Source organism: Echinops telfairi, unplaced genomic scaffold (genome assembly GCF_000313985.2).
Source record: "Echinops telfairi isolate 266 unplaced genomic scaffold, ASM31398v2 ScPeMD7_70;HRSCAF=299, whole genome shotgun sequence".
NCBI lineage: Eukaryota > Metazoa > Chordata > Mammalia > Afrosoricida > Tenrecidae > Echinops > Echinops telfairi.
This window is the reverse complement of record NW_022103968.1, coordinates 12,397,185-12,419,926: the sequence shown is the minus strand read 5'-3', so window position 1 is coordinate 12,419,926 and position 22,742 is coordinate 12,397,185. Positions and strand designations below refer to the sequence as shown.

At 44.0% G+C, this 22,742-nt stretch overlaps 1 protein-coding gene across 1 annotated transcript in view; it reads right to left on the bottom strand.

Moving 5' to 3' along the window:
• PDZD8 (PDZ domain containing 8) overlaps positions 1-11,518 on the bottom strand; it is a 67,296-nt gene extending 55,778 nt beyond the window's left edge. The window contains exon 1 of the mRNA XM_004700911.2: positions 10,653-11,518. Within this exon, the coding sequence (XP_004700968.1) occupies positions 10,653-11,518 (866 nt within the window). The remainder of the gene's footprint in view (positions 1-10,652) is intronic.
• Between the last annotated feature and the right edge of the window lie 11,224 nt (positions 11,519-22,742).

Genomic DNA, 22,742 nt, shown 5'->3' with positions numbered 1-22,742 from the left:
GTTTATAAATGGGTATTTTGTCATATCTTGCCCTGTCCGACGGCTCCCTTCATCCAATGCCCAACTTTCACATGCATAAGAGGCAATTGAAAATATCATGGCCTGGGTTAGGCATACCTTGGTCTTCAAAGTATCATCCTTGCTTTTCAATACTCTAAAGTGGTCATGTACAGAAGATTTACCTAAATGCATATGTCGTTTGATCTCTTGACTGCTGCTTCCATGAGTACTGACTGTCTATCCAAGCAATATGAAATCCTTTAAAAGTTTAATCTTTTCTCCACTCATCATGATGATTGGTCCAGTTATGAGGATTTTGATCTTCTTTACAGAGATGTAACCCATATGGAAGGCTGCAACATATCTCTCTATTATTGCTACTTAGTGGCGCTGTGGGTTAGGCATTGGACTGCTGACCACAAGGTTGGTGGTTCAAAGCCACCAGTAGCTCCTCCAGAAAACGACAAGGCAGCCTGTTCCCATATAGATTCACAGTCTTGGAAACCCTATATAGGGGTCTCTATGCAATGGACTTAACCTGATGAGCTTTTATTTTGAAATTTATTTTAATTATTACTTAAAGGACAGTGGTGCATCAGTGGTAGAATTCTCTACTTCCACTCAAGAGATCTGGGTTCAATTCCCAGTTGGTGTACTTCAAGCAACAAAACACCCCCCCCCAAACTCACCACCATTGAGCCAATTCTGACTCAGGGCAATCCTGTAGGGGAGAGTCGAGCTCCTCCTGTGGGTTTCTGAGACTATAACTTCACGAGTGGAAAAGTGCATCTTATTTCCGGGGAACACCTGGTAGTTCCAAACCACTCCTTACAATTAGGAGCCTACCCCTTAAACCACTATGCCACCAAGGCTCAAGTATAGTCACTACTTATTTGCCAGTGGAAGCCTGAGTGTTCCTGTGATGCTGAACAAGTTTCAGTGGGGCTTCCAGATTATATACTACGAAAAAAAGGCCTTAAAGATTCACTTCTGAAACTCAGCCAATAAAAACCCTTTGTGTGCACAACAGTTCAGGCCAGGGGTCAACTCAACAGCAGCTAAGAACAACAACATTATTGCTACTTGACATTTTACAGGAAAAAACAAGTACAGTTATACAGGTAGGACATCGAGCTGATCCGAGGAGGAACACCATTTTGAAATATCCTTAGGTCACAAATACCTGCTTTATTGCCACATACTTTGCCAATTGCCCAAGTACACTGCAGGATACTTAATACAAAAGAATAGACTCAATTAAAACATTCCCACTAAGCTAATCACAGCTTCTTTAAGTACATATCAACAAGATCTGATGATGCTAGGGGGAAAGGAATTTTTAGAAAATTATGCAAATTAAAATCCTGACATTTCAGTGCTCCACCTACCATACTGTCAACTCTATTGTCCTTGCCACATTCGAAGAATTCAGAAGCATGAATTCATGCACAGTGTGTGGTTAGAAAAGAAAAATATGCCATAAGGCATTCTGCCAGTTATATGAAAATTGCTAATTATACACTAGATCAGTGAAAACAAGCTTGTTATTCTTTTTATCAGTCTAAGGAAAATCTAATCTACAGTTTATCAATATTGGGCTTTCCTAAGATCGTGCAATTAAAAAATAAACGTTTTTGGAGTGTCCAGTAGAGCTGCAGACACATTCGTGTCTAAGTTTCTGTTGTGGTTGCGTGTAGGGATAAGAGGACGTCAGTACCTAAAGGTCATTGATGGAAGGGTGGCAAATTGGTGGAGACCTAAATTAGCACTGTTCGCCAGTGTATCACAGCATGTGCACTTCCCAAGGAGGTGTTCCTTATTTATATTGATTCTAAAACAGTACTGCTTAAATGTCATCAACTAAACTGTTTATGACAACTAGCAAATACAAGCATTAGGCAAATCCTAGCCAGACAAAATGTAAAACTGTAGCACTTTAGTTACATGGCTTAGCTACCTTTTAAAAAATTCACCAAGCTGTACACTTACAATTAAGTCAGTTTTACTAACACTAAAAAAAATTTATTTCCTCCCAACATTTATAGTTTAAAAATATATAAAACCAACACCAAAACAAACAAACAAACAAACAAACAAAAAAACCCCAAGTCCATTGCCATCAATTTGTTGCTAACTCATAGAGCCCCTATAGGACAGGGCAGAATTGTCCCTGGTGAGTTTCTAAGACTGGAACTCTTTACAGGAGCAGAAAGTTCCAATTTTCTCCCTCAGAGCAATTAGTGGTTTCAAACTGCTGACCTTACAGTCAGCAGCCCAATGTGTAACCACTTCACCACCAGGACTCCTTTATTTATAAAAGATATTCAAATGGTGATATTTATCAAAGGCCCGAAGAAGTGATGAGTTAGCTCTCATAGAGCTGTGGGCAAAACATTCATGAAGAAGAAATAGGGAGGGTGCTGTGATGGGGGCACGATTGGACAAAGCGGCCAGCATGATTCAAACAGAACCAAACTCACTGCGAGGGAGTCAATTATGACTCACAGTGACCCTATAGGACAGAGAACTGCCCCTGTGGGTTTCTGAGGCTGTAAATCTTTATGGGAACAAATCTTTTTGTGGCTGGTAGGTTCAAACTGCTGCCCTTGCACCTCATACCCTATTCTGCCCCCAGGGTTCCTTAACATTTTGTCTGGCTCAAAGGCAGCTATCAAGACAGTTTTAACATTTACAAAGAAAATGAGAAAAAAACTGGCCAACAACCAAAAACACCTAGCTAACAAATCACAGGAAAATAACAAAAGAAAAAATATCTAGCATATAGAAAATAAAGGTAAAACGGTAACATTGTTTTTCATGAGAAAACCAAAACAAATTTCCAAAGAATTGGTTAATTTATTGTATTTCCATCCAATAATATACATTGTAAACAAAGGAAGCAGATTTAGAAAATCCAAATAAATTGGTAATGGTAGGGTACCAAGTATCATCTCTTTTTATAATAAATTATAACACATTGAGGGGAAAAAAACTAAAGAATATGTCAGAAATATAATAGTAGTTTTCTTTCAGAGATGACAGTATAGAAGATTTTTGCTCTTTATGCTACATATTTTCATATCACTTAAATTTTTGTAATAAGGTTATTATTCATTGAAAGGGAAAAATGATCTATCATCTAGCAAATGTCTGACATATCTCTAGCAAAACTCATGACGATGTGTCTATTTGCTTAGTTATAAATGTAAGATACATTTATTCAGTACTCATCAGAAATGTGGCATTTATGAATGCCACTCAGATAGGTATTATCTCTATTTGCATTTTACAGAAATGGAAACCGAGACGAAAGGCAGTAGGGCCTTTGTCCAAGTTTCTTGCTACATGATAGTGCTGATAACCTGAAGTAAGGTCCACCTTATTCCAAAGTTCTATTGACTGAAATCACCCAGAGGCAATCCTACAAGACAGAGGAGACCTGCCCCTTAGATTTTTCCAAGACAACCTATGGTAAATACTTAGGATAGCTGCTGCCAAAGGAGTTAAGTAATCCCTCAGTTAGGCAATTTCTATATATCACCTGCAGTTTTCGCATCTGTGGTCAATAATTAACACGCATACTCATTTTATCCTAGTATAAATACAGTTAAGTATGCAGTTTTATGCCTGTCTGAGCAATTTAGCAAGAAAGATTTTGAAACTACTCTGTAAAACTGCTAATGTGATGTGCTCTGATGCCATACCCCAAAAATGTCAGGATGGCCCAAGACTCTGAGGAAGGAACAAAGTGAACGAATAGTTTGCACTTGTTTCCTGGTGACACTGTTCTGAGGAAAAGGCAAACATGACAGGAATTGGTGCTGGCTAGGTATTTAGCCTTCAAACAAGGTATCCAGTAGCAGAACTTTTAACTGGAAATGTCAGATTTCTTACTTAACTATTGATTCAAAATGCCTCTATCTGCTATAAAAAAGTCTTACCAAGAGGAAAATGAAAAGCAGACATGTTACACTTTCCTGGGTAGAGTAGTCATCCTCCTCCCCCCGACCCCCACCCCCACCTCAAGCTTTTTTGCAAACACCTGCAGCAAACATTTAAGGAAGCAAGTGAAATTATGAAATGCTTACTATTTATTCTAGCGTGTTAGTTAGAGCCATATTTATGACAACAAGGTTGTATCCTTCTGTCTCGTTTTACTTTTCAACCTGAAGTTCAAAGACAACTACACAGGCTTCAGGAGGACTATAAAGTTTATAAAATTCAATTTAAAACTGTTTATGTATTTTTCTGCAAAGTTTAACCACAGTTTTTATTTATCAAATGATCTCAAAAGACTAAGCCCATTGCCATGAAGTCAATTTCAAATCATAGAGACCCTACGGAACAGAGAACTGCTCACAGGGCTTCCAAGGCTGTAAATCTTTATGGGAGCAGACTGCCACACAGCTCTCCTGCCGAATGCTTAACCACTGCCCTGGGAGCTCCTTTAGCAAAGGATATTGCTATTGTTTTGTGCTGTCAAGTTAATTCCAACTCACAGGGACCCTAAGCCAAGGTTAAGGCCCTTTTAAAAAGGTTTAAAAGTAATTTTCAATGTATGTACATATCTCTATTTTTTACAGTATGTATTGTTTTTGTATTTTTAAAGGTTTTTGTTTGCATGTGTTTGTTGTTATTTAAAGGTTAAAAGCATGAATTGGCAAACTTTTCCTGTAAAGAACCAGACAGTAATTTGGGGACTTGTATGTACAAACGATCAACTGCGTATATATTGTTTTCTTCTTCCTTAAAAGAAAAGTCTGTTTAGCTTTTAACTCTTTAAAAATATTAACAATAATTCTTAATTTGTGGGCTGTCCTCCAACAATCTGACAACCCCAAATGTAGAGTAATAATTGGTTTATCTAAACAGAAATAAGATGGCGTGGGCCTTGGGAATCCAGGATTTTTTTTTTTTTAATCGTGAGAAAGTCACTAAAGCCACTACCTTCTCTAAGTCTCAATTGTCCTCACCTGTGACAGCGAGAAACCAACTCTCCCACAATGCAGTTCTAACTATTAGGTGAGGGTACACGTGCAGGGAAGTACACACCCCACTGTTTGGCACAGAGTAAGCAAAGTTATTTTCATATCCCATCCCTGCCTCATGATAGATCATCACTAAACCTTGTAATTCAGTATTAAGTGCTTGATCAGGCATGCTTTTCCAATACAATCTCCTTTATGATGATCTGCTCTGGCTATTTCCAGGAATAAACTGAGGCTTTCCAGGATAGCCAATACCTGTATATTACTGATTAGAATCTAATGGCCTCATTATCAATCTTCTCCCTACAAAACTGTAAATCCAATTTAGAGAGCAAAGATTTAATTTATCAATACATTTATTTTCTATCTAAAAGGTTTTACGTACCTAAATCAAAATCATTCAAAGCAGCTTAGGAAAATCCAACCTGGAAGCAAGACCAGTTCAGTATACTCACTCAAGTGTTTGAAGGAATTATGATCACAGTAAATCATACACTTCCATAGTAATTAGGTGTTTGCCTTTGCAGAATTATCAGTCTCTCTTCTTTATGGTTCTCACAAAACAGAAGGCCTTAAACTATCTAAAGGTCACTTAAACCCACTGCCATTGAGTCGATTACAATTCAAAGAGACCCTAGAAGAGAGAAGAAACTGTTCCTTATGGTTTCTAAGACTGTAAGCCTTTACAGGAGCAGACCGCCTCATCTTTCTCCCACGGGGTGGCTGGTGGGTTTGACCTGCTGACCTTTCGGTTGGAAGTCCAAAGTTAACAACTAAACCACTAAAACCAAAATCTAATTCAAACTCACTGCATCAAGTCAATAGTGACACTTTGGCCAGGGTAGAACTGCCCCTATGGGTTTCTGAGACTCTTTATGGGAGTAGAAAGCCTTGTCTTTACCCTGTGGAGCAGCTGGTGGTTTTGAACTGCTGACTTTGCAGTTAGCAGCCCAACCTGTAACCACTATGCCACCAGGGCTCCTCTAGGTAACCAAAGTACCATAAATTTAGTATGTTACAATATCTTTATTGTTCTTTATATCCAACCCCCCCCCCAAAAAAAAGATTTTAACTTTAAGAGAGCATGAATTGTGTTATAACCATTTTTATCCCCTTCACCACATACCCACCACACTAAGCCTTGATAGGCCTTCAATAATACTTTCTGAAATAAAATGACTATTTTTAACACGACTTTTAACTGTCCATCGTCTCTAAGATGTGAAAACAGACTTTATCTGAGCAGTACAAAAAAACACAATAGATAAAACAAAAAATCCTACAACATTAAATTATTTCATGACTCTCAACTGCAAGAATAATACACTAAGATTATTATCTTGGCTCTCTGGAAGTATCAAGGCTTGCACTTCCAAGAAAAGGCATCTTTTAAAGCTATCTATGTACAGAAAGCAAAACAATCATACGGCAAGTTAAAATACATTAAACCTAAGTTTACAAATGATTGTGTTAGTTTTCAGTGACTTGACTGAAAGTTTTTAAGACGTGAATCATCAAGGGCATTTGTAACCTTGAAGAGTTATACAGTAAAAAAAATTTTTAAGTATAATTAGCATTAAGATATGTTTTTCTTCTTCATCTCCAAAGACCGAGGGAGAAATAACTCAATTGACAAATCCCATTATGAAGTATAATGCTTTGCAGTCCAACTCTAACTTAGTTCTCTGAAATGAGTGAGTGAGCCAGCGAAGACATAGATAAAAATAAAGATGCTCAAGGGCTCCACCTAACTAAATATAGCCTTGACCCGCCTTGAACGGGGACAATGGTTTTCCTCATTCTCCAGTCACTAAGAATAAAACTTTCCACTAACACATATTAGAATGCTTTTCAAAATAAAAGAACAAAACAATTGGTTATGACACAAACAGTTCAGCAAATACTCCATAGACTTGCAAAGTGAAGTTTTCCCCAAATGTCTGTTCCCTAACTATTGATTAAACTCAAATAAGTTGCTATAAAGTGACAATGAGCTGGTCATGACTTAAGACACTCAGATGCTCCCTTCTTCATAGATCAGAGAAATAAATATTTACATACTAATTATTAACAACTCAGTTCATACCAAAACATAATCGTCAAGATTTGCTTATTATCACTAGATAGCTGAGAGTTGGAAAATATAGCAAGGGATCTTTCCAAAAAAAATTCCAGTAAGATGTTTTTTAAATTTAACATTACATTGAGAATATCCTAAATAAAATAAATAAGTTGCTTGATTTAAGTCCCTTAAAGAGATGTAAAAATGATCACGAGAAAGGTCTGGTGACCAACTTCTGAAGCACCAGTAACTACAAACCCCCCGGAGCACAGTTCTAGCCTGACATACACATGGGTGGTCTCCACATGCTGGAGGCAACAAAACAGGAACTTCTTTCTAATGTGGGTTTCAACATGTAAAAGTACAAATAATTTTTTACATTATAATTCAAGTTTCCAAAATATTACAATGTTTTACAAACTGTTAGTTGGGCAAAATGAAGTGTCAGTCAGCTGAATCTTCAGCAAACCACCGCTTGTGCTATTAGCATCATCTCTAAGTGAAATGTCAGGAACTGGCAGTCTTGCTAGACGACCTCACTTTAGCAACAAGAAGAAGGAAAAGTAAATAAAGGAGAAATGTCAACAGGGTTAATTGGCCAAATATATATTTGTTATGTAATAATTCAAGGTGCCAAAGGATCCTAAAACAAACTACAATTTTCTTTGCTGTGTTAGCCTTACTAAGTAGATTAGATGGCTAAACAGGATAAACGAGCAAGACATTCTATTTAGAAACAAATCTTTTGGATTAAAAAAATAAATGCTACAGGGGTCAGCACTCAAAGACTTAAAAGGGATCTCAAATTTCCCAATCTAAAAAAGAAATGCATTCACTTTTTCTCTGAACTCTTGGTTAATATGTAGAGATATACTGATGCTTTACTTGGAAAAAAAAAGAATAGCATCATAATAGCTTAAATACACACACACACACACACACATACACACACACACGAAAAAAAGAGTAGCATCATGGTAGCTTAATTACACACACACACACACACACCACCACCACCACCCACCCACCCACCCCACGCCAAAAAAACAGCCTGGCTTTATCAGGTCTGAGTTTCACCACTTATCTGATTGTAAGTTACTTAACTACATTGAGACCCTTCCCTGAGTGACAAAAAAGCACTTATACTAGCAATTTTAATTCTCACGCATATTACATGTAGTTTAATTCACATTACTATCTGATGCTTGCATCAGAGTCCACGACATCACCAGTTTCAAAGACTTCCCGCAGAAGAACTAGAGAAAAGACAATTCCACACCATCGGGGACAGTCCTTTTCACCTTCATCCTTTTTTGGGTTGCTTTGACTGAGCGCCCCAGTAACTTCAGCCTCATCAAGCACATTCTAATTTATAAAGCACGGCTACTTCAATTTCACTAGACTTTGTTTCATGAGGGCTGAAGTGGTCTAGCTGTTCAGCCAGCACTTGAAAGCTCAGCATCACGAACAATAATGTGAAACTCAAACTCCCATAGAGTTTCCTAAGCTACAAGTCTTTATAGGAACAAATAGCCTCATCTGTCTTCCTTAAGGCTGTTGGTGGGTTTGAACGGCCAAGTTGCTACTTAGCAGCCTAATGCACCAGATAGGCACATACATAGGTGTCCACCGAATATTTGCAGACTGAGTGATATGCTTAAAAAAAAACAAAAAACTGGAGATATCGTAAACTGAAAGGAATTTTGCCATACGTTAAATGGCAATGGTCTTCAATGAAGAGATGATAAAGTTCCTCAAAATATGAAATCTCCAATGATCCCATAACTTTTAGTCCTACTTTATTTCAGATTTAAATAAATAGAAAAATATTAAAAATAAATCTCAAAATGACATGTAAACTTGTTGTTTGCCATAGACTTGGTTCCTACCCATAGTGACCTTATGACACAACAAAACGAAATACTGCCTGGTCCCTGCACCAGCGTCACAATTGTTCCTATGCTTAAGGCCACAGTTGCAGCCACGGTGTCCCTACATGCGGCTGAGGGCCTTCCTCTCTTCACTGCTCTTCCACTGCACCAAGCACCAGGCCCTTCTCCAGAGACTGGTCTCTCCTGACAATCTTGTTACCACTGACTAATGTGCAATTAACACCAATAATGGAGTCAAATGTTATTACTTGAAAGTTCCCCAGAAAACACCAGACTGAATGTTGGGATAGAATATCAAACTTGATAGCAACTTGAAACCAACACTTCACTGCTCCAACACTAAGTCGTTTACAATTTAGTCACATATTGTAGAGTTTACAGGAGAGGTTTTGTAAAAGTATGCTCTGCTCCACAGGACAAGAAATCAAAGTTAACAGGCAGCTCCACCAACCTCGTACATGGAAATATTTCCATTTTACAGTAAAAATTTCAGGGCACTTCATAGTCTGAAGCTGTCACTCTGTGCTCTTGGCCTGGGCTACAATTAGTAATGCAAGCGTGCCACAGACTCAAATCATAATCCAGTCCAAACCCAGGCTCATCAAACAGCTCAGGCTATCTGGGTCACTGATGCTCGTGACTGAGGTAGAAAATTAGGGGTCTAGAAATGAGCAGCTGGCATCAAAGGGCAAATACAACAAATTACATCAATTTATAATTACTATGAAATTTACAGGGAGCAGAAAGTCAAACTCCAGCTGTTTTAGGGGAGGCAGCCATGGATGTCCACACATGACCACAGTCCACTCCCATGCCCCCAGCCGAGTGGGGGAAGCTTCCAGCTCTACAAACTGCTTTTCCCGCCACTTCCTCTTCTAGGACCTTCGGAGAAAACGGGGTCACTAAGCAGAACTGGCAAAGGATCCCAACGCTACAGAAGAACATCAGATGCAGGAGTGCTTTACAAGTTCAAACCGGTAGCCTTCTTTCTAGATGGACCGCACAGGCTCGCTCATGGGAAACTTGCCAGGGGGTGGGATGCCAAGCAGGCGGCGGGTTATTGGCTTAAACTTGTGGCACCAGGGTGGCTTCGAGCCCTGGGTACGAAACTCACAGCCCGGTTCCGGGCCTGAGTGGTTCTGTGCATGGGGACCTCTCCACACTGGGCGGCCACCAGGGTGGGCGGACAAACCAGCTACAAGCAGCCCGGCCTAACAGGAAGAGTCTGCAGGGCCGGGGGTCGGGGGTGTGTGTCCCCAAACCAGCGGGCCCAGGGGCTGGCAGCTGCCAAACTGCCCTGGGCCCTGAGCACATGCTTCCTGCCTGGGCTTGATGTCCAGGGGCTGTGCCTCAACGTGGTCCCAGAGACGCTGCAAACCCAGGGACAGGCTGCCCTGATGCGACACTGCCAGCCCCAACCAGACAAGGTGCCAGCAGTCCTGGCGAAGGCTAGCCTTCCCATCCCGATTCAGGGTGACATTGGCAAGGGCTGGGTCCACTACTTGTTTTCCGCGCTAGCTGGAAGGTCAAGCCCACCCAGAGGTGCCTGGGAAGTGAGGGCTGGCGATCTGCTTCGGAAAGCTCAGGGCCTGGATGGGAGTACTGACGGCAGCGTGGCTGCTCGGCTGGGAGCAGTGCACATGGGGTCTCCCTGGGTGGGTGGGCGCGCACTCCGGGCCAACTATCCCCTAACCCCCGCACCCCCCGCACCTGATCTTGTAACTGGGGAGGGTGTGCTTGCGCTTGATGATCTTCTTGAGCTGGTTGACGATGATGGAGGTCAGCTGGGGCATGGGCCGCCCCTCGAACTGGGAGCGCACCTCGAAGTCGATGAGCGGGTCCTCGACGAAGGAGAAGAACCAGTGGGTGAAGGGCACGCGCGTGAGCACGAAGCGCAGCCGGCCCACCACGCGCGACAGCTTGACGAACAGGTAGGCCGACTTGCCGAAGACCAGGTCCACGTCGATGGCCAGGTGGAAGCCGCCGTGGTACTCCAGCTCGGCCTCGAAGGCCAGCTCCTCGGGCGGGGCGGCGGGCAGCTCGCCGCCGTCGGCGCCGTCGGGCGGGGCGCCGGCGGCGGGCGCCACGGGCCGCAGCAGCCGCACGGTCTTGATGAAGGGCACCGCCTCGCCCAGGAACACGTCGCGCAGGCTCAGCCCCTCGAGCAGCCGCCCGGCCGTCTTGGTCTGCAGCAGCTCCTCGAACTCCACCTTGATCTTCTTGGTGACCCAGCGGCGCGCCAGCGCCGTGTCCCGCAGCTCCCGGAATAGGAACAGGATGGTGGCGTTGAGGAAGTAGCAGGTCTCCCGCGTCGGCGGGCCGGGGGTCTCGGGGCCCGGGGCCGCGCCGCCCTCGGGGGCCCCGCCGGAGGGCTCCTCAGCCCCGCCGCCGCCATAGAGGTACTCCCTCAGGGGCAGGCCCGGCACCGGCTTGAGGTAGCGGAAGCCGTCGCCCGCGCGGGCGGCCTCGTCCGGCGGCGGCTCGGGGGGCCTGCGGTAGAGCAGCAGGAACTGGGCGAGCAGCGTGAGGAAGGAACCCAGCACGGCCGACGCCAGGATCATGAGCAGCAACCCCATGCCGCCGCCCGGGGCCCGGCGCCCGCGCCCACAGCACCGCTTGCTTCACGCCGCCGCCCCCGCTGCCTCCATCTTGCCGACATGGGGCGGTGGGGTCGGGCGAGCGGCTCCCTGGGCCTCATCCGGCTGCTCCGGCCGGCGCGCTGCGGCGCTTCAGCCTGCGGTGGCCCGCGCCTCCAGAGACGCTCCCGGAGGCGGCTGGTGTAGCGGGGGGGGCGGGAGGGGGCGGGACCGCCGTCTCTCTCTCTCTCTCCGGCCGCCATTCATTGGACAGGCTGCGCGTGACGTCAGGAACGGGCGCGCTCCCAGCGGCGTCGCCTGGCTGCCGGCGCCGGGGCGCGCGCACGCGAAGCTCCGGCTTCACCTCCCGGGCGCCCTTCCAGCCCCGCCCCTTCCCTCACGTCAACATTCTATTCTCCCGCGGCGCCGCGCCACGCTCCACGTGGCTGTCACTTTCTGAGCTGCGGTGCGGATCAGCGAGGGTAAGCTGGGGCGCGGGTCGCAAGATGAGGCTTGGAGCGGTCGGCTCCTGGCACCACTCATCGCGGTCCTTCGGTGCTTTTCCGATGCGCGATCGCCCATCCTTGGCCATGGTCCGTTGCCTCTGGTGCAGTGTGGCGCTGCCCATGGCGCGCCGCAGAGGATCTGGAGAGGTCCCAAGCCGAGGACGCGAGCGGACTGACTGCCTTGGAGACAGCCACCGCTGGCCACCAGTCCGACCAGTTGGCACTGCGTTCTAGAGGGTGGGCAGTGTGGAGGAGGAAGAGCAGAGGGAAAAAAAAAAAAAACTTACTTGAACACCCAGGTGGATGGATCCAAATTTTAATGCGATCCGAAGTAAAAGAGCCTGGACAAGAAGTGGCCAGTGAGATCAGTTTGCCAGTTGATTGGAAGATGGAGCCACAGTGAAACCGCAGTGGTGTGCTGAACCCTTGCACATGTGAACTACCACGTTGAGTCCTGCGAGGCAGTTCTGGTTAGCCCCTATCCATTTGACAGGAGGAGGCCTGGCAGCACCGTGGTTACATGATTGACTGCTGACTGCAAGGCCAGCGGTTCCAAACCACAGAGGCTCTCCAGGAAAAAGACCTGAAGATCTGCTCTGGTGAAGATTTCAGAACCCCAAAGCCAAACTCTCTGCCACGGAGTTAATGCTGACTCAGCGACCCTGAAAGGATGCCTGCCATGGAAATGCTTTCTGGCGATTCTGCTCTGCCCCGTAGGGTATGATGAGTCGGCATTGACTGGACTTTTCCCCACTGTAAGGATACAAACTGATGCAGAGAGACTAAGGACGATGACTGGGGTCCTGCTCTAACCATAAACCCTCACCTCTTAGTCACTGCTTTGTGCCATTGTGCAGGGATCACTAGGGTTGAAATGGGACAACACTGATTCTCCAGTGCACAGGAATGGGAGAGACTGGGAGTGGGGAGAGGGATAGGTTTAGGAAAGACCGCAGGGAATTTTGCACAGAGCAACTGCTTGGCCAAAGTCATAGTGTTAATAAAGCCAGGTTGCCCTGATCAACAGTTACCCACCTCACACCCTCTGCTACTTGGTTGTTACATCATAAATAATTAAGTTCTCCCAATCTTAACTGAGAGTTTTGGCCACTTCTTGTCCAGGCTTTCTTACTTCTGACTGCATTAAAATTTGGATCCATCACCTAGGCGTTCAAGTAAGCTTGATATCCCAGATACCTCTTGTTCTGACCTACACGTCAGCTAGGTTCTTTCTGAAAGCCAGAGCAGGGCTCCTCTCTAGTCCTGGATCATTTCTAAGCTAGTGATTCTCTTGACTCTTGGTGATTCCAGAACAAAACCAGAGTTCTGCCCCACTGAGGTAGGTGCAGGACTTTGGCTCCTCATGAGTGAGGAGGCCAAAATGTCTCCACTGCCGGAAGAGAAGCCAGCCTTCTGATGAGGAACCAAGCTCAAACCCCACAGTCCAAAGCCAGCCTAGGCTTTCTGGGAATTCCACAGGATTTCTGTGCTCCTAGTTACCTCCAAAGAGTCTTGGTGTTGTCCTGGATTATGCATTGGACTGCTGACTACAAGGTCAGCAGTTCTCACCCACCATCTCCATGGGAGAACAATAAGACTTGCTGCTCCCATAAAGATGTTAACTACCACATTAAGTCTACCTTCCAGGCAGTTCTTGTCAGCCCCTACCTATTTGACAGGAGGACGTTCTGTTCTGTACAGTCGTGAAGAGCCTACATCAACTTGAGAGTGGTGAGTTTTGTTTGGTTTTGAGTCACCTTTGCCTCCTGCCGCTGCCTCTGGACTAATATCTCAGTTTTACACTGTGTGGACCCAAATGGGACAATTCTCCTTTTCCCCTCTGGTCACTAAGAAAAACTATCCCTAACACGCATGCATCATTGTAACAAGCCCTGGTAGTTTAGTGGGTTAAACATTGGGCTGCTAACCATAATGTCAGTGGTTCAAACCCATCAGCCAGAAGAAAATTTGACTCTGTCTGCAGTTGCTGAAACTCTGGAGCAGGTCTACGCTTGCCCTGTGGGGTCAAGAGGTGCTGGAATCAACTCAAGGGCAGTGGGAAGGAAGAATGCACCATTGAATGTAGCTGTGGTGGAAGCTGGGACCGGGTGGGGCCGAAAACGAAGAAGGAGGTGTTCACATCACTGAGCTACAAAAGCATCCACCTGCACATAACCCATCCTGGATCTTAAAATATTTCCCAACCACCTCCAGCTCCACAAAAGACGTCATGGTCTTCATGGGAATGGCTCTTCAGCTTTCCACACTATCCTCTTCTCCCCACCTCCCCATCCTATTAGCTGTACCTCCCACTGCCATCAAGCCGAGTCTGACTCAGGGTTGCTGAGACAGTACATATTTACGGGAGCAGACAGCTAACCTCATTTGGTTAGCAACCTAACCTACTGGGAATCCCAAATCTGTTCAAACCATTATACAAAGCCATTAGCTGCTGCCCAATACCCAGAAAGATTTGTTCTGTGAGCAGCCCCCTCCCAAACCGTAATGACGTTCAGCAAATGTTCTGCAAAAACGTATGAAAAAGTTACTTTTCCTTGTGCTGAAATGGCTAATACTAACTGAATACATGTGTAATAATATAGAGCATATACCATGGGCCAGGTGGTATTAAACACTGTAGGTGCCTTATCCCATTTAAACTAAACTGTCACGAGTTTTTCATGAGTCAAATGTATTCAATATTCAAATGAGAAGGTAGCATTCTTGATAACTGCTGGGGTTAACACGCCCTTGGTTTTATGGAGTGATGTTTGCTGTGTTACTGGAAGCATAATGTTGTTCTTAATGGCTTACCCAGGGGGGAGTATATATTTGGCAACCCTGTGAGTACATTTTAAAATATAAAGTGTTTATAGAATCTCGAAAGTTGAAGAACCACTGTCCCTACCTCTGAAAAACCTGTGTCTGAGTAGATTTCTGAAGGAAGATGCTGCTCTTTGCTTGCCGGCTGATACTTTTCAATGTGCTTTAAATGACATCATCAAAATTAAGCTGCCCCAACAGACTTCAGGGGAAGTATCTATTTCAAGGGTAAAAGTAGCTGGGTGCTGGAAGTAGGCTGTAGGTAAAACTTCATTCCCATCAACCAGAGCGAAACACAGACCACTTGAAGCCTTCCTGGTGATCCCCAAGTAGAATGAGAAGGCATATCAATTCACCAAGTATGTGAGTAGAATGAAAACCAATTTTATACAAACAATACAAATGCACCAAAACATGGAGAAAGGCATCAGCAGTCCAGAGTGTGTGCATACTGCATGATATTCCCTCCTTCGTGTGAATTGTCAGCATTCGAGTTCAACAACTTTTGTCAACATCTAAGCGTGTGCCAGAAGCCCCGGTGACAACAGTGGCTACATGTTAAACGGCTAACCCCACAGCCAGCAGTTTGAAACCACCCGCCACTCCTCGGGACAGACCAGGCTTTCTATTCCTATTGAGATTTACAGTCTGGAAAACCCTCAGGGGCTGCCCTGTGCTATAGGGTCACTATGAGTCGGCATCGACTCGATGGCAGGGAGTTTAGTTGGGTTTGGAAGCATGTGCCAGGCTCCGGGGTTGCTTGCTGAATGCATAGGAGAGTCCCTGCCCTGGGAGGTGTCCAGCCCAGGCTGAATCAGGCACCCACCTTAAAGAACCTGGATGGGACACATAAGTGCCTCCAGCAGAGGCACATGGGATGTTCTGTGGGGACAGAGCCTCCCTGTTTAGGGGCAGGGCCATTTGGTTGCAAGGAACAGAAATCGCCTGGGGCCAATTTAAGTGCAATTGGATTCACATTAATGATATTGGGGCCTCTCCAGGAGCAGCTCAGCTAAAAGATGTTCAGTTGGGGCTCTCACAGACACTGGGGGGAGAGAGGGCAGTTTCTCTCGATACTCCCTTCTTATCTCTGCTGCTCTCTACTAGGCATTCGGCTCTATGCCTCCCACTCCTCAGCACACTGCACGCGGGCAGCTTTGGAAGGAGCCGGTACCACACATGTATCTAGAGGGTCCTGTGATGTCTGGTCCCAGTGTGGTGGCCTTGATTGCTCAGTTTCAAGTGCTGGGAGAGAAGTGCTGGTTGGCTCCAAGCCCAAGAGAGTGTGTCACAGGGAAGAGGAAGACTTGCCCCATTTAGGGAATTGATAGGTGGGCTACCTTCTCCGAGGAGGGGAGGAGAATTGGGAAGGCACGTGAGTGATTTTTGACCATAGGGATTAGAGATGAATTCTAGCTGGGGAAGAAGGTAGGAGACTTCTTGGAGCAAATTTGACTTGGCCTCTGATGATTAGAAGGATATTCTCTCTCTTTTTAAAAATCAGTTTATTGGGGGCTCTTACAGCTCTTATCACCATCCATCCATCCATCCATCCATCCATCCATCCATCCATCCATCCATCCATCCATCCATTGTGTCAAGCACATTTGACATATGTTACCATCATCATTTTCAAAACATTTTCTTTCTACTTGAGCCCTTGGTAGCAGCTTATTTTCCCCTCCCCAACCCTCCCTCCCTAATGAACCCTTGACAATTTATAAAAAAATTTTCATGCCTTACACCAACTGTTGTCTCCCTTCACCACTTTTCTGTTGTCCGCCTCCCTGGGAGGGGGTTATGCATCAATCATTGTGATGGGTTCCCCCTTTCTACCCCCACCTTCCCCTTCCCCTCCTGGTATCACTACTCTCATTATTAGTCCTGAGGGGTTATCTGCCCTGGAATCCCTGTGTTTTGAGCTCTTATCTGTATTTGTGTACATATTATGGTCTAGCCGGATTTGTAAGGCAGAATTGTGGTCATGATGGCGGGGGGAGCATTAAAGAACTAGAAAGTTGTATATTTCCTTGGTGCTATACTGCACCCTGACTGGCTCGTCTCTTCCTTGTGACCCTTCTGTGAGGACATGTCCAATTGTCTACAGATGGGCTTTGGGTCTCCACTCTGCCCTGCCCCTCTTTTGAATCAATGAGATTATTTGTTCTGAGTTTTTGATGCCTGATACCTGATCCCTTGGATACCTCATGATCATACAGGCTGATGTGCTTCTTCCATGTGGACTTTGTTGCTTCTCAACTAGATGGCTACTTGTTTATCTTTAAGCCTTTAAGATCCTAGAGGCTATATCTTTTGATAGCCGGCACCATCAGCTTTCTTTACCACATTTGCTTATGCACCCATTTTGTCTTCAACAATTGTGTTGGGAAGGTAAGCATCACAGAATGCTAGGTTATTAGAAAAAAGTGTTCTTGTGTTGAGGGAGTACTTGAGTAGAGGTCCAATGTTCATCTGCTACATTAATACTTAACATATAAATATATGTACATAGATCTATTTCCCTATCATTATATATCAAACCAAAACCCAATTCAAGCCCCTTGTTGTCCTTTGCTTCTGACTCATAGTGATCCCATAAGACAGAGTTGAACTTCCCAGTAATGTTTCCAGGGCTGTAAATCTTCATGGGAGCAAATGACCACAACTTTTGCCCATCAACACAAACAAACAAAACCAAGCCCGGTGCTGCAAGTTGCTTCTGATTCATAACAAAAAACTTCCTACCATTGAGTCAGTTTTGACTCATAATGAGTTTCCAATATTGTAAATATCTGTGGGAGAAGAAAGCCTTATCTTTTTCCCTTGGAGTGACTGGGGGTCAAACTGCTAATCTTGTGGTTAGCATCCCAACTCAAAACCCACTGACATGTCTATTGGAAGCTGAGTGTTTAACCCCTCTGCTACAGGGATTCCTGTTCCAATCAAGAGGAAACATTCCACAGGTACAGGTTGGAAACTGGAGCTTGAAAAGGGGAAAGGGAGAAGGCCAGGAGGGCTGGAGGGTGTGCAAATGGGGTTAATGCAGGGAAGAGGGAAGAAAGAGAGATGACGGTAAAAGAGGAAAGTGCAGGGTTTCAATGTTAGGGCAAGTCTGCGTTCTATTTTAAGTCGTTGAAAAGTCTCCAAAGAGTTTTAAACAAGAGGGTAGCATTAACACCCCTTGAACTCCCACCCTCACCCCCTTTTTAAAAATCAGTTCATGAAGGTAAACAAGCAGCCATCTAGCTCAGAAGCAACAAAGCCCACATAGATGAAGCACACTGGCCTGTGCGATCACGAGGTGTCGAAGGGATCAGGTATCAGGCATCATCAGAACAAAAAATCTTACCATAGCGAATGAGGGGGGGAGTGCGGAGTGGAGACGGAAAGCCCGTTTGTAGGCCACTGGAGATCCCCTTGCAGAGGGGCCTCGGGGAGGAGACGAGCCAGACAGGGTGTGATGTAGCCACTATGAGAAATACAACTTTCCTCTAGTTCCTAAATGCTTCCATCCCGCCCCCCCCATCATGATCCAAATTCTACCTTGCGAGTCTGGCTAGACCAGAGGGTGTACACTGGTACAGATAGGAACTGGAAACACAGGGAATCCAGGGCAGATGATCCCTTCAGGATCAGTGGTGTGAGTGGTGATACTGGGAGCATAGAGGGAGAGTGGGTTGGAAAGGGGGAACCGATTACAAGGATCTATATGTGACCTCCTCCCTGGGGGACGGACAACAGAAAAGTGGGTGAAGGGAGACGTTGGCCAGGGCAAGATATGACAAAATAATAATTTATAAATTATCAAGGGTTCATGAGGGACAGGGGAGGGCGGAGGGAGGGGAAAAAAATGAGGACCTGATGCCAGGGGCTTAAGTGGAAAGCAAATGTTTTGAGAATGATGAGGGCAATGAATGTAAAAATGTGCTTTACGCAATTGATGTATGTATGGATTATGATAAGAGTTGTATGAGCCCCTAATAAAACAATTTAAAAAATAAAATAATCCACTGCATTGCAGACCAAAATAAAAATCAGTTCATATGCAAAACAAATACCTTATAATGCTACAATCACTCTACTTGGTAAATATCTTAAAGAAATAAAAGAAAAAAAATGCAAACCGACATGTACACACCTATGTTTGCACATACATTCATACAATGGACTATTCTGCATTCTTAAAAAAAAAAACAATGAGGAGTATGTCAAACACCTTAAGACTTGGACAAAATTAGAGAACATTATGTTCAGCAAAGTTAGTTAATTTCTAAGATAAATAGTTTATGACACCATTATCATAAAGGGGGAAAAAAGGCTTTCCTTCCAAAGAATAAGACTTGAAAGACTGCGATGAGGCCAGGCTTGAGGGTGAGGGCGAGGGAGGGAGGGGCAGGGAAGCAAGGGAGGAGGGAGAGTTGGAAAAGAACAAAAAGAGCCACATGTATGGGGGGAGGGGGTCAGTGGGACACTGTTATAGCCTGGGTAAGATGGGCTGTGCAGGCTGCAGGGAATGTTTTCCTTTGTCTGTATTCCACAAGCGAAAGAGAAGAACAAATATAGATGCATGTAAACAAAAAAATAAATACATAAACTTAAAAGAGAGAAATATCACAGCCCTAAAAACTCTCCAGATTCCTTACCCATCACAGTGGTCTGAGAAACTATCACAAGAGGAAAAGTCAAACTGAAATGGACTTGATGCTTTCGTGACATATGAACTGATTTCAGAAAGAAAAGATAGCAGGAAAAAAAAACTAGAGAAATTTAAAATGGGTCCAGAGGAAGAACAAATGATTAGGTGTTAATATTTTATCCTAACTACAACTACACTAGTCCTCATTCCAGAGCACTCTGCCTGATAAGTAAGGTGATTCACATCCCTGGTCCCTGGTCAGGGGATTGGAGTCTTAATTCACATGGGAAACCTGCAAATGGATTTTGAGTTCTCACAGCCATCCCTAGCCTCTGCAAACTGGGTGATCAGAATCTCTCGTTCCATTACTTCCTCGGATCTTAATTTTATTATTGATAATCCTTGAATGGATCACACGGGCTGGCATACTTCTGAGACCGTAACTCTTCATGGACATAGCCTCATCCTTCTCTCCCAGAGAGAAAGGTGGAAGTTTGCTTCCATAAAGATTTATAAGCTTGGAAACTCGGTGGGGCTGTTCTACTCTGTCTGATAGGGTTGATAAAAGTCAGAATTGACTCCATAGCAATCTAATCTCAACTCCAGGATTTAAAGATTATATGACCTTGAATTTGAGCAAGTCACATAAACTCTCCAAGCCTTACACTTTTCTATGTAAAGTGGGAGAGAGAAACTATCCAGATATAGGGTTAATGTGAAGACTTAATGAAAGAATATGTAAAAAGTACTTAAGAGATTTAGTGTCAATAGTTGGTCATTATTAGCTAAATCTTAGCAAAAGAACAATTCAGTTATCTGGTTAAAGTAACTGAGCTTATCTCTAACATTTGTGGGCTTAAGGATTAGAAGATATGCAGTCTATTTAAAAGTATAAACCAAGCTTCTAAACGATATTGTGTTTACCACCTTGTAGTAGTTACATAATTCACTGTCAACTTGATAAGTAAGTGTAGGCATGGAGTCTAGCCTGGCAATCAGGTCACAGCCTGATGATGCCTCCTTGTGGGCATGACCTTTTCATGAGGATCCTGGGAACTTCCTCTCACTCTGCCTTGGTCTTCCTGTTGACAAGCCACGTGGAGACTTGCTGAGATTGGCGAGAGCCCCTCTTTCTGCTTCACCTTCCTGTTGATGAGCCACTTCAAGCCACATTGATAGCAGCCATCCCTGGAGATTCGTCCACCACCACGTGTGTGGCTGTTTGTTTGATTTATGCACTAATATCAGACGTATGGGCAAATATCGGACTTATGGCTAATATTGGACTTATGGACTTGATCTGGACTGGGCTGGGATATTTTCTAATGTACAATTACTCTTTGATATAAAGCTCTTTCTTGTACATATATGAGTATCCTAGGATTTTTTTCTCTAGTTAACCTGGCCTAACACATGCCTATTTCACAAATAATGATAAATTTAAAAAATGGAAAAACCACAGTTTTCATATGACTGAAAGTTGGCAAGATATGAAAGACAATTGAACTTAATTATTCGTATGCATGCTTTTATTGATGGCCAGAAGTATTTGTATGAGGGATAAAATAAAGCCATGCTTTATGAATGACTATATATTCTAAAAAAAGTTCTGCTTTCATGTTAGAAAAAAACACTAATTATGTAATCACAATAAAGTATACACAAAATGTATGTACCTTTGACAATAGTGGCCTACAGGATTAAAAATAATATGTAATTATACTCCCAGGTATCAAATTTGAATAGATTTCTATCAAAAACATAAATGAAATTAAATGTCAAACATAAAATAGCATGTTTCAGAAGAAAATATTTGAACCATAGAAAAACTATTAAAACTATGAACATGAAAAGGCAAAGTAGAAGTCAGTGGACATAAAACCTTAAAACTAGTTGCAATTTCTATTTAAAAATTTTAAAAAGGAATTTACTCTTCATAAAAATTTATACGAAGTTCTAGCTTTCATTATCTGGCCAGTTACTGACATAAAACATCACTCATGACTAGCCCCTATAAGTATACATATTTAAGAGTAGTGATAATTGTTTAATAATGGTAGAGGAAGTTTCTCAAATGCCTGTAGATGTTTTGTGAGTGGCAATGACAGTCACACCTTAGGAACTGCAGGTTGGGACACAAATAAAGGGGAAGTAGAAGATACTCAACATTACAGGAAACGATACTATGCTGTACAAAAGCCTATCGCATTCATGCTTTCTGAAAGGAAGAATTTAACAAGTTAGTCAATTTGCCTTTTCTCTTACTAAGGGGTTCCACAACTTACAGTAAATCTTCTCTGCACCCCAAAGCAGTGTCCCATGTCTGGTGTTGGTAGCAGCAATGCACAAACCCTCGTAGCACTGGGCACTAGTAGCCTTTGTTTAAAGGAACCCTGGTGGTGCAGTGTTAAAGCACTTGACTCCTAACTGCAAAGTCAATGGTTAGAACTGCTGTCCTAATTCTCAGGCTATTGAGAACCCCATCATCCCTCTCTCTCTTGCTCTCTCACAACACACCCACCCACCCTCATGCCATAGCATTAGAACATCACTACCCCTAAACTGAACATCTTTTCTTATTACCAACATTGTCCAGTCCCTAGGGAACATTTTTCTTGCCCTTTTCCATCAAAACAAAGGCTGTTGTTGACATGTGCTACTGAGTCAAGCCTGAGTCACAGTGATCCTATAGGACAGAATTGAACTGCCTCATAGGGTTTCCGATGCTGAAATCTTTGCAGGAGGAGACAGCCAGGTCTCTTCCTCCTCTTAGCAGCTAGTGGATTCGAACTGCTGACTTTTCAGTCCTACAGGGTAGCTATGTGTCTGAAACAACCCAACAGCACACAGCAATGTCTTCAACGGGTGCTAGGGGCTAAGGCCTTGCAGAACAATTGAAGTAAGTACATTTACAGAGAAGGAAACAAAGGCTCTGAGAGGCTGTGTGGCTTACACAAGGTCACTTTTTAGTGTCAGTTACTTCGGGGCAGAAGCAATGCTCTAAGCCAGGGTATGTGTGCGTGTGTGTGTGTGTGTGTGTGTGTGTGTGTGTGTGTGTGGGTGTGTGTGTGTCAGGGAGTGTGTGTGTGTGTGTGTATGTGTCAAGGTCTGTGTGTGTGTATGTGTGTGTGTATTCATACCTCCCAAACATCACAGCCTACTCTGCCCTTCCACCTACATCCATCAGCTCCAAGGAATGAATATTTTAAAACTCTATGTGTGTGTGTGTGTGTGTGTGTGTGTGTGTGTGTATGTATGT